This window comes from Perca fluviatilis, chromosome 12, assembly GCF_010015445.1.
Source record: "Perca fluviatilis chromosome 12, GENO_Pfluv_1.0, whole genome shotgun sequence".
NCBI classification, from domain to species: domain Eukaryota; kingdom Metazoa; phylum Chordata; class Actinopteri; order Perciformes; family Percidae; genus Perca; species Perca fluviatilis.
The window spans coordinates 13845100-13868656 of NC_053123.1; the positions used below are offsets into that span (position 1 = coordinate 13845100).

A 23557-nucleotide genomic window follows, 5' to 3' on the forward strand; every position below is an offset into this window, starting at 1 on the left:
ATGAGGAGAAAGTGATATAGTAGATTATAGTGGGGGGATATGGAAAGATAAAACAGGAAAAGAAAAATCAGACCCAAAAAACAAAAAACATTCCATGGCATCAGAGCCCTGCATGCGTAGTAGCTCTAATGAATCTGCTCATTAGTATGACTCTCATGGCAGATCGTCCCATTAATAATCTATGGCAGTGATGGAGGCCATGACAGAGAGGGAGGGCCACAGGGATGTTGCCTTAGAGAGTGGAGCCCTGTCAGTTGCAAGTGCCTTAAGAACCCCGTAAACCCCTCCAGTACTGGATGCACACATCCATGATAAAGATAATGAAATAATCGGCAGGAAAGATGTTTGACTCAAATCTGGGATAAGATATTATGGGCACTACATGTGGGAATGTTGATTGTGGTCCCAATTTACCTTGTTAGCAATATTTAGACAAATACAATGTGTAGGACACTTTGTGTTTGCATGAACCCATATGTGGGCACCTTATTAACCATGGCCCCTGACAGCTATATGAGTCCCAAGGAGCCGTGGCCAATTATTGAAAACACTAAATAATACACACTTGAGACACAGAATAACAGTGGTAAATAATACATCATCATATCTACTCTACTCTTTATAAATAAAACTGTTCACAGCAGGCATATATTTATTTATGTATATATAGCCGATCTACATCCTTTTTCCACAAAGTAATTTGTGTGATTAATTTCATACCATGAAAATATTTGTGTTGCACAGCATGGGAAATCTGTCAGTGTGGCAAGAATTAGTGTTTTTTCTAATCGCCAGTGGTATAAAAAAAAAAAACTCACTGGAGTACTGCATGCCTCTGATTTAGCCAGAAATGGTGACAGATATATTTGTCTAAGATTTTAAATCCGGGACTACAGCAACTGCTAAGTCCTTTACATTCTGCTTCTTTTGGCTTTTTTAACCAATTACTTTGCTCTGTGTGTGTGTCAAATGCAGCATTTATGTGCAGAATTATAATTATATCACAATTATATACATAAAGTGTACTGCAATAGCCCTGCTATGAATACATAGATAATTAATAAATAAAATAATAAAAAATGTGTATGCTCATAATACTTGTGTTGTTAGGGTTGATGTTGATTTAACTTTGTAGTAATTTGTGTGTTAGGGAGAGCCAGAGAAAGGGAGATCATTAAAAAATGAATCTGTTACCTATTAATATTGACAAATTGATTAGAACAAATTATAATGCACTCCTACAACCATGATCCTGTAACACTAGGCTCCCTACACTTCCCCTACCAAAGTCAAGCAGGGCTTTGAATTATTTACTTATGTTCTCCAGAGAAGGTGGCAAGGGGTGCCGCTGTCTGCTGTTGAATTCTCTACACACACCAGCACACTCTCACGGACACTTTACCAAATATCCGCATCTACTTTTCACTCTGGAAGCAATGAAGTAATTCACTTGGCCTCTAGCTGTTATATGTTATAAAAGGGCATATGGGTGGTTTAGTCGATTTGTGTTTACATGTAATCCAAAGCAAACACAAGGACTTTTACAGGAAGATTTCAAAAGGATGCATTGCAGCATGCGAAAATCCAACACAAATATAAGAGTGAGAGGAATTCAAAGTATAATAAATACGTGAACAACAGCAGTTAGAAAAGAGAAATAACTTTTCTCACTAGAAACCGAGAGAAAAGGATGTGTTATAGGAGCATAGCAATCACAGTAGATGGATCAGTACAAAAGGTCATGGAACAACAGTCAAAGGTGACACCAGAAAAGTGTTATAATATAACCATGAAATATAAAGCAGTGGATCCACAGTCTGCAGTAGAGATCCACTAAGGGTTCAATTGCTCTCCATCTGTCCAAATCTTCACGTATGATTGATTCAGATATTTGGTGCAACAGCCAGAGTAGCAAACAAAGCAGAAATCAGTGAAGACGATCCACTGATGAACAAACTGTTCAGCTAACATAATTGTCTATCAATACTAAAAACAACCCTCTACTTTTCTACCAGCCTGCCAAATATCCAACCAAGCAATCAGCCAATCACCAAACCAATCAATCGTACAGCGAGTAAAACAGCTAATAAAGCAACCTTTTACGTTCTTACCTTGGCAATCTGGACACACCAATTGAGCAACAGCTGGGATCCGATGTTGTCCTTGTGCTCGTGGACATAGTCGAGCAGACACCCATGAGGCATCAGTTGTGTGACCAGCTGGATGGTGGGACTCAGGCAGACGCCCAGCAGGCGGACCAGGTGGGGGTGCTCCATGCTCGCCATGATCAGGGCCTCCTGAATGAGAAAGATATACACTCAGGCATGTGGGGAAAAGGGTTGGGCGTAGAGGTTGACTGGTCTGAAATAATGTGTCAACCGATTCAGTGTTGCTCACTTTAGGCAGCAGCCAACTGTTTTATCAAAACAGAAAATACATCACTGTGGTCAGATGTCATTATTGTGATGTTAGATAGTGCTATGTACATGTTTTACTTAGACATTTTGTTCCAAACCTAGGCACCACTGTGCTATTCATTATTTGGCTAAAGAAGTACATGGACCCTTAAGATCCTGTTACACAATGCCCATAGGCTTCTTTCTTGATGACTTGTCAATAACTAACTAGGATGTGTTTCTGTTTGCATATTTAGAACAAGAAAATTGATCTATGTGCAGAGAAGTACCATATACATAATGTGTTATAATGTGCCCAAACAGATAGTCTACCGGTTTGTGTCAGAAGACAAATGCTAGCACAAAAGTTCAAAGACTTAACCCACTGGCAGAGAATGTATCGTGTTTACAAGTGTAGACTGAACTGTCAAAGACCATATGATCCCTTATTCTGTTTAAGGCTGAAGTTTATCTTGAAGCAAGCAGCAAGGTTCCACAGATACAGTAGACTTTCATTCATAACTTCAACATCAAAGTGACTCACTGCATCACAAGACTGTCAGCACGCTTTGTAGTAGACTAAAAACGTGGCTAATACACATAGGTGACATTCATGTAAATCATTTGTCACTGTTGTTTGATACAACATGCAGTACGAGTTGTGTCTTTCCAGTTGGTTGCAATTAGAGAATATGCTACTGTATAGAAAATATCTATATAGAAGAAGCTGCTCCAGTACATTATTTATAGAGCTTTGAACTTGCCTGAAGTTTCATCACCTTTATGTGCGGCATTTTTAGAACAAGAGCAAACATTATGTTAGTTTGCAATATTGCATATGATTGTAGCATCATACAAACATGCAGCTTATTCACATGATACAGAAACACTATCAAAGACAAATGTAAACCTTAATCTATTCTGTTAAAGTATGCAACTACCCAACAAAGCACTGTGACTACAGGGGTTATGGGTTAATGTGACGATTCATCATGAGATGGATAGCTGTGCAGCAAGAATAGACAACGTATGTGGCAATGGTTGTGTGTGCGTTGAAGAGAGACAAAAACACAGTGTGTAGAGGTCCACTGAACACTGACAGAGAGATACTACCACAACACAGTCTAGGATTTAAAGTATATGGCTCATGTATCACAACGCTTGCATAATCAGATCCCTGCTCACGTGCTGGCAGTATATTCAGAACAGTAAGGATGATGGACACTATCCCTTTCAACTAAATCTGGGCCACTCTAGGGTTACCCTATAAATGCAGTGTTTCCTGAGATGTTTTAACTCTTGTGGATGATGAGAGGATCACGTTACATAGATTAAAATCTGTGAGCTCAGGTCTACGAATAGATAACTCCAATAACATCCTATGGTACATTTTCAGAGTTTCACACATTAAAATACAATAGCCTGTTAGTTTTGCAGATTCAAATCTACAGAAAAAGGTAGGTAAATAAAAAAAATTCAAATTCTTGACTTGTTGACTACAAAATTGACTGCTTTTTATGTATACTTAAAGCTGTGGTAGGCAGTTTTTTGGTGGTCATTGGGCAATTACCTTATTTCAAAATAATATTTCAGCAATTGTCAAGTGTTCTGAGAGAAAACTAGACTTCTCTTTTAGAAAATATAGCCCGTGATCAGAGACTTTGGCCAGTCACAGGTCATTTCAGAAGGAGGGAGCGTTCCTATTGGCTGTTCTGCAAATGTAGATGTGTGTGCATGTCCCTTATTTTTTTTTTATTCTACCTCCTGCAGCTTTAAGACTGAGTCAAACTCTATTCCATTTAGTTTGATTTGCCTGAATCCGTATCAGCACATACGTATGGCGGAAATAATAATTATGGAAATAATTCCATAGTAAATGGAATTATGTTAACATATTAAACATTTATCAAGTAGGGAGTATGTCTGTGCTGTTTGTGTGTGGGTATATAGGAGTATGGACTAGTACTGTTAAGGCATAAACATCCAGTGAGAAAAAGTAGATATTAAACAAAACACAAAAGGCCTTTGCTTGTGTTTGGAGTTTCTTTGTACACTGCCTTCTGAAAGTTTTCACTCCCCACTGGTCATTTCTCATTATCCTGTTGAACTCAATTACAACCAAATTTAAACATAATACAACATGAATTTTCATTGTTGTTCAAGTAATACTTTAAAATGAAATAAAATGTTTTACATGTCTTCAGAGTTATATTAAAACTAAAAACCTGAAAATTGCTGTACGGCAAAAAGCACTCACCCTTCTTGCTCTAACCAATCTACATTGGAGATATGCATTTCATTTTCTTGAGTAATATCATTACATTTGTTAAATAGGTAGACCCTTGTTCTCTTGAAATCCATCTTTATTCAATACACATAACAAACGTTGAGGTTATTTTCAAATTATTGTGTATGTTGTGTAAGTAGAACAAAATAATCTCAAGGATATTGATGTACCCTTTTTCTGCAAAGCATTGTGTAACTTTGTTTCGAAAGGTGCTTTACACATACTGTCTATTATCATAGTTTATAAATATACTGTACGCATTTATTGTACTCAAGTGATGTTTGATAATCCTGTAGAATAATTACTGAGCAAAAAACATTGATGATAAGAACAGGAGATACTCTTATTTATACACAGGGGAAACAGCATCACTGAATGCAATTTCCAAGGACAGACCATACGGGTTTATCCTGCTTCAGTAAAAAACAAGCCTCGAGGATTTTGGCTTTCAAAAGGAATTGCATACTAGCATACCCTGTCTGCCTGTAGCCACTACTAGGATTACATACACATACTGTACATGCATGGCAACCTTTCTGGGTACTGACACCCTGCACCCTTGTTAGGCACTGACAGCAGGGAGGCGGTATTGGCATTTTGTTGCTGTTTAAAAGGAGAAGCTTCACTCCTGTAATGGCTCCACAGGTAGTGGGTGAAACACACACACACACACACACACACACACACACACACACACACACACACACACACACACACACACACACACACACACACACACACACACACACACACTAAAGGACAATCAATCCTTGGTGACATTCTTCAAACAGTCAGTGACAAGTGAGTGTGGCCGGCAGCTAGAAGGTCACCGGTCAGAATTCCCAGTCCGGCTGAGAAAATATGGACGGGTAAAGTAAATGAATGGTACTCTCCTTTCCCTCTGTAACTACCACTAATGCTCCCCAGAGCAGACGTTAAGCCCCCAGCTGCTGAGCCGTCAATAGAGGAATACTGTGGAACAGGGTGAATATGAAGTGAGGTATCACGAGAAAATACTGGGAGAAACACAAAATGAATAGACCAAACATCAACACGTGCTCTGTATATGTGTTTGAATCTTGACATTTGTATTATTAGTTTTAGTTTGGTTTATCTGTCTCCAATAATTGTGGAAAAAAATTATTGGGGAAAAAATTTATTTGTGATTTTTCCTCTTTTCCCCAAAACTGTAAATAAGCATCCTTAGATACGCAAATTTTTACACAACCCATCTGAGGGAGTGTTGAATAGGGGGGTGGGGGAGTTTAGCTGGCTTTGTGTCATGGTACGCTCGCACACACACACACACACACACACACACACAGACATGCATTCATGAAAATGCATGTTTTTTTCTTTTGCTAGAACATGAATATGTAACATTTAGAGTTTTACATCTCTATCCCTCTATATATAGTAAAGCCCCATATCACCCTCTTTTGTCTCCCTATATGTTCTTTCATTGCTGATATCTGCTTCTTTGACTGTCAGACAAGCCCTCAAAGTGCATAAAGCATTAAATTAAACACACGCAGGATATTCATCAAAGTAGTCCTGATAAAAATAGAATTGCTAACAACTAAAAACTCTCCCTCTTAGACCGTCAAACGAAGTGCAAAACATGAGTGCAATTGGGTCGCTTTAAATGTGTGTGTGCCTGCGTCTGCATGTGTACGCGTGTTGATGGAGGTTATTTCATCTGCATTGCATCATCATAGGGTGATAATTTAGATTTTTCTTCTCCACTTTTCCGTTTGAAATGAGCCGAGCTATGAATGTTTTATAAATGGGGCCTCGTGCACTGTGCTGAGAGCCTGTGGCCTGGTGTGTATGTGGGTGTATGTTAGGGTCCAAGGGGCCACTGATGGTTTCTATTCTGGTGTCTATGGGGTTTAAACTTGGTTCTTAATAGCTTCATATCACCAATGGAGCTGACATAAGTAAGTAACTTTTTTTTTTTTTTTTATGATTGAGAAGTGTTTTTAATCTTCTGATTTAAGATGGTCCTATCCCAACATAGGAATATGTTATATCTGCTGGACTGACCTAACCAAACATAGCTTGAAATGCTTTAATAAAACTAAATATAACTAAAGCTGATGGAGAACTAGAAAAAACTGTTAATTATTGTTTCTGTTTTATTTTCAAGTTTTCAAGATACTCACGTCCATGAACTCCACGTTAGCCTTGGGTCCCGTGGCCTCATTTAGGATTTTAATGGCTACAGGAATCTTCACTGTTTCACCTTCTGGGACCCAAATACCCTAAAGAAACACACACACAAACAGATGATGAGTCGTTACACTGAATGCAAAGTTACAAAATACTACTCACCAACATCAAAAGAAAGATGTCTTTTTGAACAAGAGGCATCTCAATTAATACAATGAGGAATTTTCACCTAGAATTTTACTTCTTAACCATCTTCCATATTCTCACTGGCAGAGTATTAGAATGTTCTGTATGCTGTATGATTATCGGTGATTTTGTCCTTCAAAATGACTTGGGGAAAACTATTTAATCATTTTGAAGTATCTAATTTCAGGTGGGATTCAAGTGATTCAGCAGCTGCCAAAGTGGTCAAAGCATTTAAAAGAGGAGAGAAATCAAGAGCCTCTCAACTTGAACCAAATGTTCCAACTGTGTCCAACCTTTGTTATGCCCTGATGTGACTACATCTCCCCAGTGACAGCAGCTCCTGATCATCCCAGACCATCAGCTGCAATTTCAATGTGATGCCTTCCTTTGAAACTCAATCTTTCTACTTGCACTTACTTGTGTAGATGAATATTATTCAGCAGAATTAATTGCTGTTTTATTCTTAAATGAACTACATTCAGGATATGTTATGTTGAAAAGGATGGTAAAATTGACTTATTGCTTACCAGTTAAAGCTATCCTGTGAAGTTATCATATAACATAGTTAGATTCAGTGTTTCTCACCTAAATCCATTTTGTGCATTCCAAAATGCATTTTATTCCTAACGAAATACTCATTCCTCAAAACATTTGCAAAGCAGAATTTTGATAATATTCTGAAACCTAAATCATTTTACCCCACATTTGAAGGTGCTTCTTGTATTTCTTGTTAAGTTACTGCCTCCAACTCGGAAATAGTATGAAACCAAGGGACATCATAATGCCCTGCTTTTATGTACCTAACCTGGTCAATCTCTGAGGTAAACGGAAGTTAGGTTTACATAAATAACTCTCCTCTGCATCATTTTCACCTGTTCTTTGTCTTCCTGCTGGCTTGCATGCAGCACACCTGCGTGCTTGGGTGCCTACATGTGCGTCATTGTGCATATGCTAGTAAAAGGGTTCCTACACATTTTCCATTTCAAAATTCCATACTTTTCCATACTTATATTTCCAGACTATGTGGATATCACCGTGCAAATAATAACTTAATTATTTAAATAAATTATTTGAAAATCCAACTGTTAACACATTGCATATCATAGTATTAAGTACAGACCCCAAATTTCTGCAGCACCCCTGTGGGTAGGTAGACTACTATAGCTCATACAAATCAATTTAAACCAAACCGAGACCTGTTCAATGCACATAATTTTATTCAAACAGCAATGAACCGTGCAATTTAGCTGTTACCATTAGGGGTTGAAATTAGTCAAACATGACATAACATAAAACTGCTCACTATGAACCCTATTCAAGAAACTAAAAATAAAGTAAAATAATTACATATATTAAAAAAAATGCATTTTTAAACTTATGCATATCCTATCACTCACAGGCACACACACACACACACACACACACACACAATCACACACAGGCTTCCCCAAATCGCGTTGTGGTACGTCTTTTGCCTTAGCCTGTCGGGCCCCGATGGGCTTGCAGGGCTCTAGGTCTTAGTGCTCACCTATGAGACCCTGAACGGACAATATATTCTTACATGCCTACGAGTTGCCGGGAGATTCCCCAGGGAAATGCAAGATGTTGCTTTGGAAAAAGACATCTGCGCTCCTTGTCACATACCTCTGACCCAGACACGTGCTACAGTATAATGTCAATGGATGGATCTACAAAATGACCAAATTATGATTTCAGTGAGAAAGTATGTTCTTTCTAATTTCAGCTGTGTCTTTCTTTACCTCTCCCCAACCCATCATCACACTGCTGGTGACCTCAGCTACCTCTTATTTCGCTGTAAGCCCAGGGGTCTCAGTGTCTGCTATTACTTATTCTTTTCATCCGCTGCCTCCAGCCTTCCATCTCATTTCCTGTCATTAATGATCCTGCAATTCGTCTCTCTTGTCATCCTCTTTTTTTAAGATCTCACATCATGATCTCAACTTGAGGAGTATATTCATTTATTTGCAGTGTTGTGCAAGTTCACACTGCACACCATTTTGAATTTTAAACTCAGTTCACAGTCCCAAAAAATGAACTTGTGTGTGTGTGTGTGTGTGTGTGTGTGTGTGTGTGTGTGTGTGTGTGTGTGTGTGTGTGTGTGTGTTCACATTCATTAGTTGCAAAATGGATACCTTAAATTCAGGAAAAACATGAGCACGTTCAAGCATGTTCATGCATAACACTGTTCATTTGTCCAAGCACCAAGTGAAACGCATGCAAACAGCTACTATTATTTGTGTGTGTATTTTACCTTATAAACAGTCCCAAAGGCCCCCGAGCCGAGGATCTTGACCCTTTTTAGTTCTGTCTCTTTCAGGATGCGAAGCTGGGCTTGGTTGGGTGCTGTTCCACTGGGTGTTAAAGGTTCCACCAGCTAAAAACACATCCAGTAACACAAAAGTCATTCAATCATTTGGTAATTACCATGGAGTTACTCGAAATCAAAGTTTTTCAAAAAATCATTTCTTAAAATAGTACAATTTGAACGCAATATTTACTCTATCTAATCAAAGTTGTAATTGCTTTGAAACCTGTTAATCTCATCATAAATTGTGCGGCAAAATACCCAATAAGCAACTGCCCACTACTTCATGTGACAGTAAGATTACTATGACATTTTTCCAAGTGAGTGCCATTACAATTTCAATATCACAAGTGAGAGATTTAATATGTGAACAGAAGAGGGGGATGGAGATAGGTGGACGAAGAGCGACAGAAAGAGGTGGGGGAGGTGGATAATTGCGGAGCCTGAAAAGGGGTTGACACTTTTGTTGTCTCATTACTCCTCAAGTGGAGGAATAAACAGATTTAACAGCAAGAGTGGAAGAAAGATTACATGAGGGGAGGGAGGGAGGGAGGGAAGATGTGGAGTGGGAGAGAAACTGTGGCAGAAACAACAACAAGACAGCGATGGAGAAGCAAGCGGCGGAATTAGTCAGAGGAGGCAAAAGCATAAGAGAGGGAGCGATATAAGGAGAATTAGAAAAAGAGTGGAAGATTAGAGAGGGAGGGTGGGCAGAGAGAGGAAAACAGAGCGCGAGTGTAAATCAGCCTGGCTGTGGTCGGCAGCTTCTGTCCCTCTGGCTCATGGTTACCATTTGATTAAAAACAAAAGCCATTCTTCATTTAAATGGAATAACAAATCAGCTTTTGCAGGGTGGAACACACAAAAACACATGCACACATAAACACACACAAGACAATACAGATGTCTTAAAAATGACCCATCCACACACACACGCACGCACGCACGCACACTCCTGCATGCTAGTCCACTGTGCATAGAGCTGTCCAGCATTAGTGTTGCTGTAACTGTTGTTGCGGCTGAGCAGCAGTCAAAGTACAACACATTGGAGCTGTCCACCTTCTCCCTCTACGAGGCAGTGCTGAAACCAACAGTGTGTAGTCACACACTACAACTATTTACTTGCTATGTTAATTTTACCACTTTACTGGCAACAGAAGGATAAGAAAACATCAATGCATTAATAGCATAAACTAATCATGATGGATTGTGAAAAGTGATTTAGATGGTTTAGGCATCGTAGAATTGATTAAAAGTGAAATTCTTTACATACACAAGTGCGATACCACTGCAGTATTTCCGCCAAGCTCCACGGATTGCTCTTTAAAAGGGTAGTTTCTTAATATTTTGTTATTAAATACTTCCTTCTGAGTTAAAATGCACCAGTTTTGGCAAATAACATTTAACATTGTTTGCCGCAATTTCAACTTTTACATTAAGAAAGACAGCAGGCTTCTTCCTAGTGCTGTTTTTAACATAGTCTATATTAGCTTTATGATGTGATGTAGAAGGTAACTACCATAGGTGAGGGAAGTGTAAGTATGATGATAAGCCATATCAGTGCTATTTTGTCATTATAGAAGAAGATAGAAGATCAGCGAAGACACTTCACAGATAGGCCTACTTGTGTGCTCTGAAGAGAGAGAGAAAGCGGCAAAACCAGACCCTATTCTCACTATGGACACACAAGTGCATTAGATGATGTGCTCTTTTTGTTCTAATACAAAGTAAGTGCTTTCTCCTCTTCTAATGGTATGGTCCCTTACTTCATCCGAACAGAAGTGTCCTCTCAAGTATACTATGGCAAAGTCAACACCTGAGCCTCTGAATTTCTGACATTTTCTCCACATCCGCAGTCTGAAAACCCTCGAGACATGAAGTCTCATTCTCTTTTCTCTCTCTTTCTCTTATTTTGTACAGTATGTTCTATGAATGCACACCCACTCCCACTGCTACACACACACACACACACACACACAACACACGCACATATGTCAAAGATAATTATGCCACCCTTACTGAAAACAATCTACTTATCTTTTCTACCCTTTTAATAATTTCCTTTAAATTTCTTCTGACTTCCTATTTCTTCACTTTGTTTTTAACACTTTAGTCTGTAAAGACTAAGCTATGGCAAAGTTATTATGCCAATATGATAAAATATTAAAGATTTAGACTGTAAGGAAAGTGTCATACAACTGTCACCGTCATGCAGTCTTCTGACAACATTATCTCCCAGTGCTACAGGCAGCAGTTTCTCCCTTCTCACTTTTTTCATCTGCTGCCCTACTCACCTCTGTCTCCAGGAAGCGACGAAGGGCTCTCTTCTTCTTAATGTTCTTCCGGCGCACGGACACAGCTACGCTCAGCACCATGATCACCACCAAGAAGAGGCCGCCGATCACCCCTGCTGCGATCAGAGGGGTTCTGATGATGAAGACAGAAGAGCATTCAGGCAATGAGAAAGCATGAAACATTATCTCCAGGAGGAGAGAGATCATGACATGCCATGTGAAACCCATTCACCTTCAGTTTTTGTCTGCTTTTTCCACTAAGCTTCATCTGATAACAAATATCCCTCCATGCCCTCTCATTAAAATCGAGGCAGAGATCAAAAACATGGAAATAACCATCAAAGTGAATTCTCAGCACCACACATTTGAAATAAAGCCTCTCAATAATTTTCAAACTGTTGCTACATAAATGAGGGGAGCGGAGGGGAGGGGGGGGTATGTTATCACATTCAGCCGACTTCATGGGAAGTAAAGAACTCTGTATCTTCCCCATCTCTTTCTTAGGCTTGCACAGGGAGAAAATCCCTTTTTTTTCAGGACTTATAATGTGTGATGGTAAAGAGCTGTTGAGAAGTAGCTCAACTAACAAATCTGCTGGTCGGATATCTTGGCCAATATGAGCTTACTGTAGATACCGTATGTCAGTATTGATAACTAACTATAAAAAGCTGTAAAAAAAAATAAAAGGAGGTCATTTAGACACATACACCATTACATATTTTGTAAAAAAATCGATCATCAAAATCAAAATACACTTCTTTTCTTTCTTGCAGAGCTTTAGATGAGAAGATCAATACCACTCTCATATCTGTCCACTACATATGAAGCTAGGGCCAGCATGGGGTAAGCAGTCCAATAGCCCACCTAAAGCTTACAAAGTATCTCCTTTGTTTCATCTGAATATACACAGAAATGTAAAATCATCCAGTTCATGGCGACAACAAGAGACTTCAGGAAGTCACTACACTTGGTCAAGACATTTTTGTACAGGTTGAACAAACATGATATATAGTGGTAAATAGTCAGGTTTAGAGGTAGTGCTGCTGCTAGGCAAGTGTAAGCGTCTTCTTGTTGTAGCTTCATATTTAACAAATATAACCGAAAAAAATAAATAATTCTACAAAGTTTCTTGCACTCTTCAATAATAACTTATCAGTCAACAACAAAGGTTGTTGCATATTGCAATCCACACGCTTCATATACAGTACATGTCTTTCCAACAGACTGGACTAACTGGTCCCCTTTGTGATCAGGTGAAACCCATGTATAATATGATGTAGTCAACACATACAGTTCTAAAGGTCACCAAGCAAGCCACCCTTTCACATGGTTAGCGATGCACTGGACCACATTAAATGCAATGTTTCTCCACCATTACAACCATCCGACTCTAAAACTGCATGTACAAGGAGCCAATCAGGGAACACAGTGATATCAGACAGCTGATGTGAAAATTTTTGAATTGTGAAATGGGAACGATACTGCTAAATGGGAACATGTTAGATGAGGTATTACTCGTCCGTTTTATCCGACTAAATATTACATGAGTAAGTGACAAGAAGTGATTAATCCAGCCTAATCAGATATACGCACAATCCCTACACAAGATGCCAGGTGGAACGATGGCCTTTGAAGGCTTAGTGTAATCATGTATTTCTGATAAGCCACTTTCAGTCCTGCTCAAAAACCAATACCTCAAACCGGTAAGAGATTTACAAGATTTGTGACACCTTAGAGCAAGGAGCTAAGCCTGGGGTTAGCTGGGCGTCTACTGCTATATCCTAGCCACAGCTATCAGAGACCTGATAAGGGCTGATCTGTTCACCAGGTCAGCTGATAGCTACATTTCCCCATCTGATGAAGTCCCCCTTCATCCTGTTGGCAGTGTCCCAAATAGGAAAAGGTTAGATTCCGAGCAGATCTCTAGAAGGCGTGAATGTTTTTTTTGAAATTATAGGTATCTTCTTCAGCATCTATTGGCCTCAGTAAAAGGTTCAGGACTGACTATGTACTAGTAAATACTTCCTTAAAGGTTAATAGTTTGTCTGTCTATGTATCTAACTGTATGGCTCTTTCTTCTGACGCTGCCTGCTCTGCTGCTAAATGGTCTACATGTGTTTACATTTTCCCAGTCTGATGGTCTGAGTTTTAAGTCACACATTGTCTTTTACCATTGCATGTCATGTCCTGCATGACTCTGTTTTTTTTTCATTTTTTTTTGACAGCAGTGTTGTGCTAAATACCCACCAGTTGGTTTTGTACTCAATCAGCTTTTTTTTTTTTTTTTTTTTTTTTAAATCATCCCCCAAACGCCACCCAACAATTCTCAATGGCACTCGATGCCAAACTGTTTCTCTTATGAAATCTTGAATCCATTTTCTGTTAACTGCAGCATTTTGTCCCCCCCTTTCTAATAGCCTCAGAACAAAAGCTAAAAGTGCTATCAATTTATCAAGAACCAGGGAAATTGCTTGTGCACATACACACACAAACACAAGCATGCATTCCCAGAGAGGCATTACGGACACACACAGGGATTTTGGGCCTTAGAGCTAGCCATTAATCAAAGACTTTGCTTACTGTGCTTACTGTGATTTCTGTGCGTGCGTGTGTGTATGTGCGTGCTACTGTGTAGGGGTGTTTCCATGAAAGGCAATACACAGATTTTTTGTACCTGTCCATCCAGCCAATACAGTCTTGCAGTCTTGGTCCAATGCACCTATAAGTAAACAAATAAAGGACAAGTAAACAAACAACATTCATAGTTTGCCATATATCTGAGAATGATGAGGCAGTGTAGGGAGTTTAGCAGCTGATCCCACAACAGTATATTAAATTTTCACACATGCCCTCAGTGGCCTTTTTCTACTTTGTTTGCTTGATAATGAAATACTGACTTAAATTAAGTTTTTTTTAGACATCCTTACTGCATTATCTCAGCCTGTGCACATTAGGGATATAACAATAGATAATACGATTCATATTTGTATCATTTAATATGTACTAGGAAACACAATTTCCAATTACACTTTAGAGAAAAATACTATACTTTCTTTGTTAGGAGTTTTTCTGTGGTAAATGGTTTATAGCTGACTGTACAGTAACTTACAGTGACACTGATAGAAAAAGGGAAACTGTCCTGAAAAGCATATGCATTGCAACAGTAAATCTGAATGCATTCTAACTGAATGAAACCGCAGTACTTTGTTTCTGTTTTGATATATCAAAGTATGGACTAGTGTGCTGGTCATATTCCTGACTATAAGCTAAGCCAGATAACCCAAAATCTATTGATTTCTCTTATCAGTCCACTACACCCCTTTATTGCTGTCTGTTAAGACATACAATGTCTGTGTGTGTGTGTGTGTGTGTGTGTGTGTGTGTGTGTGTGTGTGTGTGTGTGTGTGTGTGTGTGTGTGTGTGTGTAGCATGTATGAGTCCCAACTGTATCCTAGAGGTTCATTTTCAGTGTGTCCACATGGGTGACAGATTAAAGTTATATTGGCTTCTGATGCAAAGCAAAGATTTCTGCTGGAAATGTTACCAGTCCTCGTGTGTTGATGTTTTAAATCTCCCATGTGTACTGTGCACTAGTGGTGCAACAGTCTTACTACTCGCTTCAAAATTTGGAAGCTCTCCTTTTCAATGTTTAGAAGTAAGGAATAGTGGTTTCATCCCTGACTATTTCCTTCTTTGTCTCTCCCTTTTCCTTTCCCTCCCCCGGCTTTTTTTTTTTTTTTTTGAGAGGCGGATCTGCTTATGAAGCTATACCTGTGACAAAGTGTCAGCCTGGTGTTTTTTCATTTACGACTACATTGTTATGCTCGAGCGAGCTGGAGGCTGTCGCTCAGAAGAGGAGAAACACACAAGGAAGTGACATAAACTCCCTGTGGAGTTAAAAAATGATGTCTCACCAACCTTCGTTGAATATTACATTGAGCGATCAGTGGCTAGTGAGCAGTGGAGAGTGGCAAGGTACTTCACTGACTCCACTCACTTTCATTATTCCCATCTTCTCTCTCATTTCTTGCTTTGCCTCTCTATTCATCTCTCTTATCTTGCAAGATGTTGGATTATAGTTTTACAGAACGTGGATAGTGAAATGAAATATATTTCTGACTATGCTTTTACAGTATAAACCACTATGTACATGAAAGCCAAATGCAATTACAAATGAGGATATTCAGTAAGAATATTCTGTTCGTACTCAGTCACTCCACAAAGTGGCACAGGGAACGTCAATGGAGTGTTCTTGTGAAATAGGTGGTGCTGGAAGCTGGTTGATGTAGTGACAGCTTGCAGGGCTAGTTAGTGAGCTACAGTGGCTGATGAGCTCAGCCGTAACATGGTACTGCTATACAATGGCCAACCAAGCAATAAGTTAACAGTTTATTCAATAGACGCATTTGTACCATCAACTTCTGTCTCATGACTGATTGTCAACAATGCCTCTTTTGTGGAGCAGTTTTAAAAGCTGGAGTGACCAGGTCTTAGGGTTTGGGTCAGGAAATGTAGGTTTAAAACAGGACTGGGGTTAGGGTAAGGGCTATGTGTTATGTAATGACCATAGTTAATGAAACGTTTCCTGTATTTATTTTGTTACAAACCATGTACATTTTTGGCAAAGTATGATGAAGTATTATGCTAGTGCTGATAGCACACATACACACTAATTATCAACGGTTTAGTAAAGCAACACAGAACTCCGACATGTACATTGAGCAACATTTATTGTTTGTCTGTTTGTTAATTGTACTCTTTTACTGTTATTTTTCTTATTGATTTATTGTGTTGGAACTTGTTATTTTAACATTAACCTGCAAATGGGACTAAAAATGTAATGTAAATTAGACACTGGCTATAATCTTATATAGTTACATAAATGTTCATTAATATGCACTGTCCCTATTTCAAATAAATAAATCTCAAATCTTCGGAATGCCATCAACACTGAATGTAACACTGAAGTTACTGATTCAAATCATGTTTGTTATAAGTTGTCTCCCAATGTGCTAATGGATTTTCTTAATGATTAGTCATCATCCTCTACAACCATCTAGGATGACACATGGTAAAAATGTTCCGTGTATTTTGTTTTTATCTGGTTGATTACTGTTTGGTTTCATTCATCTTTTATAGATTGAGGGAACCCCCTTCTGATGTATAAAGGAATGACAGAAATGCCTTACTTTTGTGGACTAATGACCATTGAACCTAACAGCTCTGACCAGTCCTTGTGCTGACTGTACTTACCCCTGGGTGCAGTTGGCATGGCAGGGATGGCATTCATTGTTGGCTTCGGCGTACTTGAAGATGAAGCTGTTGGCACCCTGCAGGCCATCGGGACACTTTTCAACACAATTAGGGCCGTCCTTAAAATGCAGGCATTTCACACAATGCTCTGGGCCCTAGAGGAAGTGAGAAGAAAAAGCATTGTTTTTCAGATGTGCATTTCAATTTTGAAAACATACAGTAGTTCTTAACATAATGTTTATAGTAGGCATACATATAACCATTAGTGGATTGCTAACTTGCCATTTAAGTGACAATTTTAACTGACAACTCTTATTTACTATTCATATTATGAAGAAGATGACTAGTAGCATGCTCTATTTGAGTTTAAGCTTTGCAGATTTGAATTGAACAAAACACAAGGTTTTTACTAGGTACATCTGCAGTTAGTGGCGGGTGGCAGTCATGATAATTGGCAGAATTTCTTGCAAACTTTTCATGACAGGTGGGTTTGGAGACAGAAAAGAACAGGTGGAAACAGGTTTTACTTATCACTGGTGAGTCCAGCTTTCTCTCACAGATGTTTAGGTGACAGTTTTTACACTCAAGCTTTAATTCCAAACTTCCTGTGTGGAGAGGATATACTCTAACTATAACTGAAATCCTGAAGCCGGGCATTAAGGACAAATCTGTGGTGTCACAAAGTGATGAAATATCTGCTGAAGCCTCAGTTTGTAATGTAGACTGATTGGTGGGTATATTTCTACATCAATAACTTGCCAAGTGCAGGTTTCTTATAGCAGCTTTATAGATTCAATTGTTGTGGTTGTGTAGCAGTGATTGCTTGAGAGCAAAATAGAGATAACAGGGAGCGAAAGACAGAAGGTGAAAAGTAAAAGTACTGTAGAGTAATAAGAGGAAGTGAGGGACAGAGAGAAAGAGAGTGGACATAGATGCAGGATAACACAGCGAAAGGGAGAGGCAGTAAGAGCAAGAGAGATATAGTGTGAATAAGAGAGAGAGAAAGAGGGACAGAAGGGAGGGAGCAGACGAGACGCATAAAGCAGTGTGAGCAGAGCAGGCAGATAATAACCATCGCTCACAGCACACACAATGACCATAACAATCCGCCTAGAACAGGATTTATGGAGCTAATATAGGTGAGGGAGGAGGTAGGGGAGGAGAGGAAGAGAGGCGAAGAGCTCTTCCAGACAGGACGCGTATCATCAACAGGCCTAAAGAACATCTCATTGACAAACAACACACACACACATACACAAACCAGTGGTGGAAGAAGTATACATAGCCTTAACCTATCTAAAAGTACCAGTGCACAATGTGAAATGATTCCATTACAAGGAACATTCCTGAATTCAAAATTGTACTTGAGTAAAAATACACAAGTATTAGCGGCAAAATGTACTTGTATCAAAAGTAAAAGTACTCGTCCTGCAGTCAAATTGTGAAAAGTAAGTAAAAAAGTAAAAACTGTGACTGATATTTAATTTCATTTAATTTTTACTTTTTATTGATCCCCAGTGGGGAAAATATACTTTTTTCACTCTTTTGTTAGAACACACTACACACAGGCCTGAAATACACAGACATATATATTATTACTATTATAATATATGACATTGTTACTGATGCACCAAGTTCCCAAATTAGGGATATATCCATTCCAAAGGGTTGGGCAAATGTGAAATGGATATATCTCTAATTTGGGGGGACAAATTAGATTAAATTAATTTCAAGGGGATGATAATTGATTAATGGGGCAGGAAAAAATTTGATCAAAACAATTTGATACACCAAATTATTTTTGTCCCCTCTAATCTTTGTTTGAATTTCAATACGTAACTAAATTAAATCCTGTGAGAAGTCAAGCAGGAACTGCTTACAACTCAAAAACATCTGAAATGTGCCCCAACTATACACTCATTTTGTGTGAGAGAGGTCAAAACACAAAAAGCCTTACACAAGGCTTACGTGTTTTGACCATAGACTGTTAATATTTACAGTCTATGATTTTAATGTAGAAATCTCAATCTAAAGATTAACTAGTAACTATAGCTGTCAGATAAATTTAGTGGAGTAGAAGTATAAATTAGCACAATTTGGTAATACTCAAGTAAAACTTTACTTAAATAAAGTACTTCCACCACAAACACAAACACACACACACACACACACACACACACACACACACACACACACACAACACACACACACACACACACACACACACACACACTGTTCTCGTTAAACAAGGGGCGAGCGACCAAGGTAAAAAGATGATAGCGAAGGCAGATAATTATCCTTTGGCAAGTGGAGGAGTGTGTGTGAGTGCTTGTTCATACATAACCAGAAGTAGTCTCTGTGCATGGGCTTGCATGTGTGTGTATGAGTGTGTTATGCTAATGCCTCTGCGTGCGTTCTTTGTAGCTTAAGTGTGTGTGTGTGTGTGTGTGTGTGTGTGTGTGTGTGTGTGTGTGTGTGTGTGTGTGGAACATGCATTCAGCCTGGAATAATTATGTAAATTGAAAGTCTTGTTGCTCTCACTGGCTTTAGCGTTGAGCCTGGCTCTTCCCTTTTATGAGTGTCTTCCCACCCGTGGCTATTGGTGTGTATGTTTGTGTGTGTGTGTGTGTGTGTGTGTGTGTGTGTGTGTGTGTGTGTGTGTGTGTGTCCAATAGCCCCATCACATCAGCAAGCTAAATTATGTGACAGAGCACACAAACAGTGTTTGGTCCAGCAGGGCATAGGGGCATCCAAAAAGTGACAGGGATGCACAGCGTCGTGACTAAAGTACCATGCTGTAAATTTAAATCGGTCTGCCTGTGCACTTAACACCGAAGTTTGTGAGTGACGTTGTTGGGTAGGTGAGTGTAAATATATATTTTGATCTCTTCTTTCTCTCTTCCTTCCCTTTCATATACAAACTCCAGCATCTCAGGAGGATTGCCAATTAATCTTTACGGTGTCAGAGCTTATAGTCAAGACTTTTAACAGGCAGCCACATAAAAGGCTTTTCAAGGCATGATCAGGTACACCAGGATTTACTATATATTTTACTATGATATTAATACAGAGGCCGAGTCCTCAGGCTCTGCTGTATATCAGCCAGAGTCCTCAAATATACTCCCACACTATACTACAAAATAATTTTAAGCATTAATGATGAGCTGGTTAGATAAAAAGGGTAGAAGGGAGAGAAAGAAGAAATGAAACAGTGGGACAAATAGGAGAGAGATGGATGTGGTAGCGCCTATGTATTTGACTGTGGGCAATTACATTCTGTGGTCATAACAATATATATAGCCACTCCAGCAGATTCAAATGTATTATGTATGTATGTATATATATATTTTATATGTTTTTTGTACATTCTCAAACATCTTAGTGTGAGATATCTTTCTCACACACATTTATCAGTTACCAAATACTATAGGATTATTTTAGTTTATCTGTGTTTTACGTCTCTAGGACACATGTGTCAAACTCAAGGCCCGTGGGCCAAATCCGGCCCCTTGCAGATTTAGATCCGGCCCCGTATATCAATTTGGGTTCACAGTATATTTTGGCCCGCCTAGTTGTGCGCTAAACTAAAAACACATGGAAAGTGTTCTTTAAACTGCAATTACCTGTCACATAAAGCAGAATATGGCAGATTTGCCGACTCTGAGAAGAAGCAGTTTTCATATTCAGGCTGAGAAACAGGTTGTTGTTAAAAAAATGTGTCATTGTTTTTGCTTGATTTGCTAAATTCTATGATGGCTAAGGAACTCTTTTGATGACTTTTGTAGGGCTTCATGTCAACAAAAGCCACAAACAAATCGGAACAAAAATGAGGAAAAAAACTACCAAAATGTTAAAAATAAAAGTGACATGCAGTAACAAAAGCACGTTAATAAACTCTCCATGTCTGGCCCTTGGTGTGATTCTCTTTTTCCAGTGTGGCCCTTAGTGAAAATGAGTTTGACACCCCTGCACTAGGATTAGGCAATGGTTATGGTCATGGTTAGGGGTTAGGGTTGAGGTTAGGGTTAGGTGCCTTAAAGTCAACGGTCGTAGCACTGCCGGGAAGGAGACGTTGGGGGCTTAAAACACCATGGAGCATTATTTTACGAGTGTGTAAAGTAAAGCATATTAGTAAAGGATAAAGATATGAAGACATTCACAAACGGACACAAACATTCCACAGATGGGAATGTGAATTGCCATTAAAACAAACAATATTTAAATCAGCATATACGTAAGCATGGATGCTAAATAATAAGGAGTGAGATTTACTTGTACTGGACCTTTTACAGAAGATTAACGAGAACAGAATCAATACTGATGAACAGTCTGTTAAAATGACTAACATCACAGTCTGCCCTCTTTGTAACTTAAACTTAAAATTGTGCCATGATGCATTACAAAATCACAAAAAGTCTTGTCTTTTGCAGAAAATTAAGGAAATTCAATAGGATACTTAAGTTGGCTGAAGTCTTCTGTGCCTTTTGTGAAAAGTAAGCAAGCTCCAATCTTTCAATAAAGACACAGTAATAGATGTGCTTGCCGGAGATACAATTATGATGTATTACTAATCAACAGCAACTAATCTAGATCTACCATTATCACCTATTCTGTCCATAACATAGCCTTAATTCATGGCTATAGTCATATCTCCAATCTTTCTCCTCAGAGGGCATTAGGCCTATCAAATCACCGTGTGTAAACCTTAATGTAATTGCCATGGGCTCTGTGGCCAGAACATGATTGCTGTAATCTTCTTGTGGTGCAACAGGTTACCCTGGGACATTCCCATTATACACAGCTTGACAAGTCGCACGCGCGCACACACACACACACACACACACACACACACACACACACACACACACACATACACACACACACAGGCTGAAGTACTGCATGTCTGAGATTGTACAGTACTAAAAATTACAGTGTGCAAAAATAAGGACATATCGAAACAGTTGCTTTAAGTAATGTTTATATAAATATATATAAATATATAAAAATATATATATATTTTTTTTTTATAAATATATATAAATAATCTAACCTCTTATATAAGACTTTTTAAGTAATGAAGAATCCTCTAGAGCTACAATAGGGATCACATTAGCCTCTCTTTATTTTGCATTTGCTCTAATTAACTAGTTGAGACATATCTGCCATTGAAAATCATTACAAAGTTCTTTGATTGCTGTATGTTTTTTTCTCTTGTTTTCCTCAAACTGCTGAAAGTAAGCTAGAGGTATCTGCATTAGTCTCTTTATAGCACCCACCTTCCCATCACTTGTCTAAGAGGCCAAGTGAAGGGTTGTGAGGTATCAAGCGAACAGCCAAGATAATCTAACCTCCAAACCTCCTTCAACAACAACAACAACAAACACACTCTACTCAAGCCAACAATCAACTTTGGCATTGTCTTCCCATGTCTGTACACTCAGACACAAACACTCCAGTAGTTTTGGGAAAACAACTACTTCTAAACTATAGTGGGCAAACTGACAAGGGTGTGATGGGACACAAAATACCCCTTCTGGCTTGCATCTGTCGCAAAACATCCCTCTCTATCAAACGGCAAAATAAGATTTTAAGAGAAAGCCCAGGGTCAGGGGCCTCATGTGGCTGTGGGTGTAGTGTGCAGGGCAGAAATGAAGGTCAGGGATTTTCTTTTCCACTCTGGCATTTTTTCTAATGTACAGCTGCTACCAAACAATCTTTCAAAGAGCGCCTACAGTAAGAGTACAAATGCCTTTTGGAAAAGAAAAGAAAACATCAGAAAAAATGCCTGTCCCTCAATACAGTTTTTATGGTTAACATGTATTGAATACATACACAATAGTATGCAAAACAATGCAGATTTTAGCCAAAACAATCAGCTTTACCTTTGACTCGGAACATGAGACATGATCGATAGCACAGTTGAAAGGCAGACTTTGACTGCTAATACAATAATTAATCATAGTCTCAGATGACCGCAGGGAATGTCTGCTGCTCCAAGTCATTTAGATTGTGGTGAGTGAAGCAATGCTCTGGCCTTATATACTTTTCATTCGGGGGCTCAACACTGAAACCAACAATTTAACACTTCCAGCTCCTTCTGCTTTTAACTCAATTCAACAGGTTTTAGACTTTTTTGGTAAGATTTGGTGACAATATGAAACATAATAGTTACATAGTTTACATAATAGTTCGTTCGTTGGCTTGCTTTTACCTTGCTTTTCACTCTCACATGATAACTTACATTAGCCTTGGCTTCATGGCTTCTAGCTTTAAAACAGATGAGACTGCAGTTCATCTTTCAATGATGGGATAATGCCATCATTTTTGTTTAATTTGAATGATATTTAATTAAATTTAATGAATAGATAAAAGCAAACATAAACAAACTGCTCAAACAACAGCCCTCTTACATTAAGCTGGCATATGTGAGATAAATACATAATTCAGTAATACTATTGTTGTCTATAGGAGCAAGCTTACCGGACCGTTGCAGGTCAAAGAGTCACCATCAGCTCGCTCACACTGGCCATCACACTCCACACACACAGATCCGTTGGCATACTCTCGGATATCCCTGAGAGGGAGGAAAGGGATGGAGAGAGGGATCAGGATGAGTAGGGAATAAAGAGTGATACAGGTAAAA

General features: G+C 38.8%; 1 protein-coding gene across 1 annotated transcript in view; it reads right to left on the bottom strand.

The window, feature by feature from the left end:
• The window catches only part of LOC120570059 (receptor tyrosine-protein kinase erbB-4-like), a 378351-nt gene that overhangs the window by 60722 nt on the left and 294072 nt on the right, over positions 1–23557 (bottom strand). Inside the window, 7 exon segments of the mRNA XM_039818287.1 lie at positions 2112–2297; positions 6849–6947; positions 9314–9436; positions 11662–11794; positions 14336–14380; positions 16915–17069; positions 23395–23488. Of these exon segments, the coding sequence (XP_039674221.1) occupies positions 2112–2297; positions 6849–6947; positions 9314–9436; positions 11662–11794; positions 14336–14380; positions 16915–17069; positions 23395–23488 (835 nt within the window).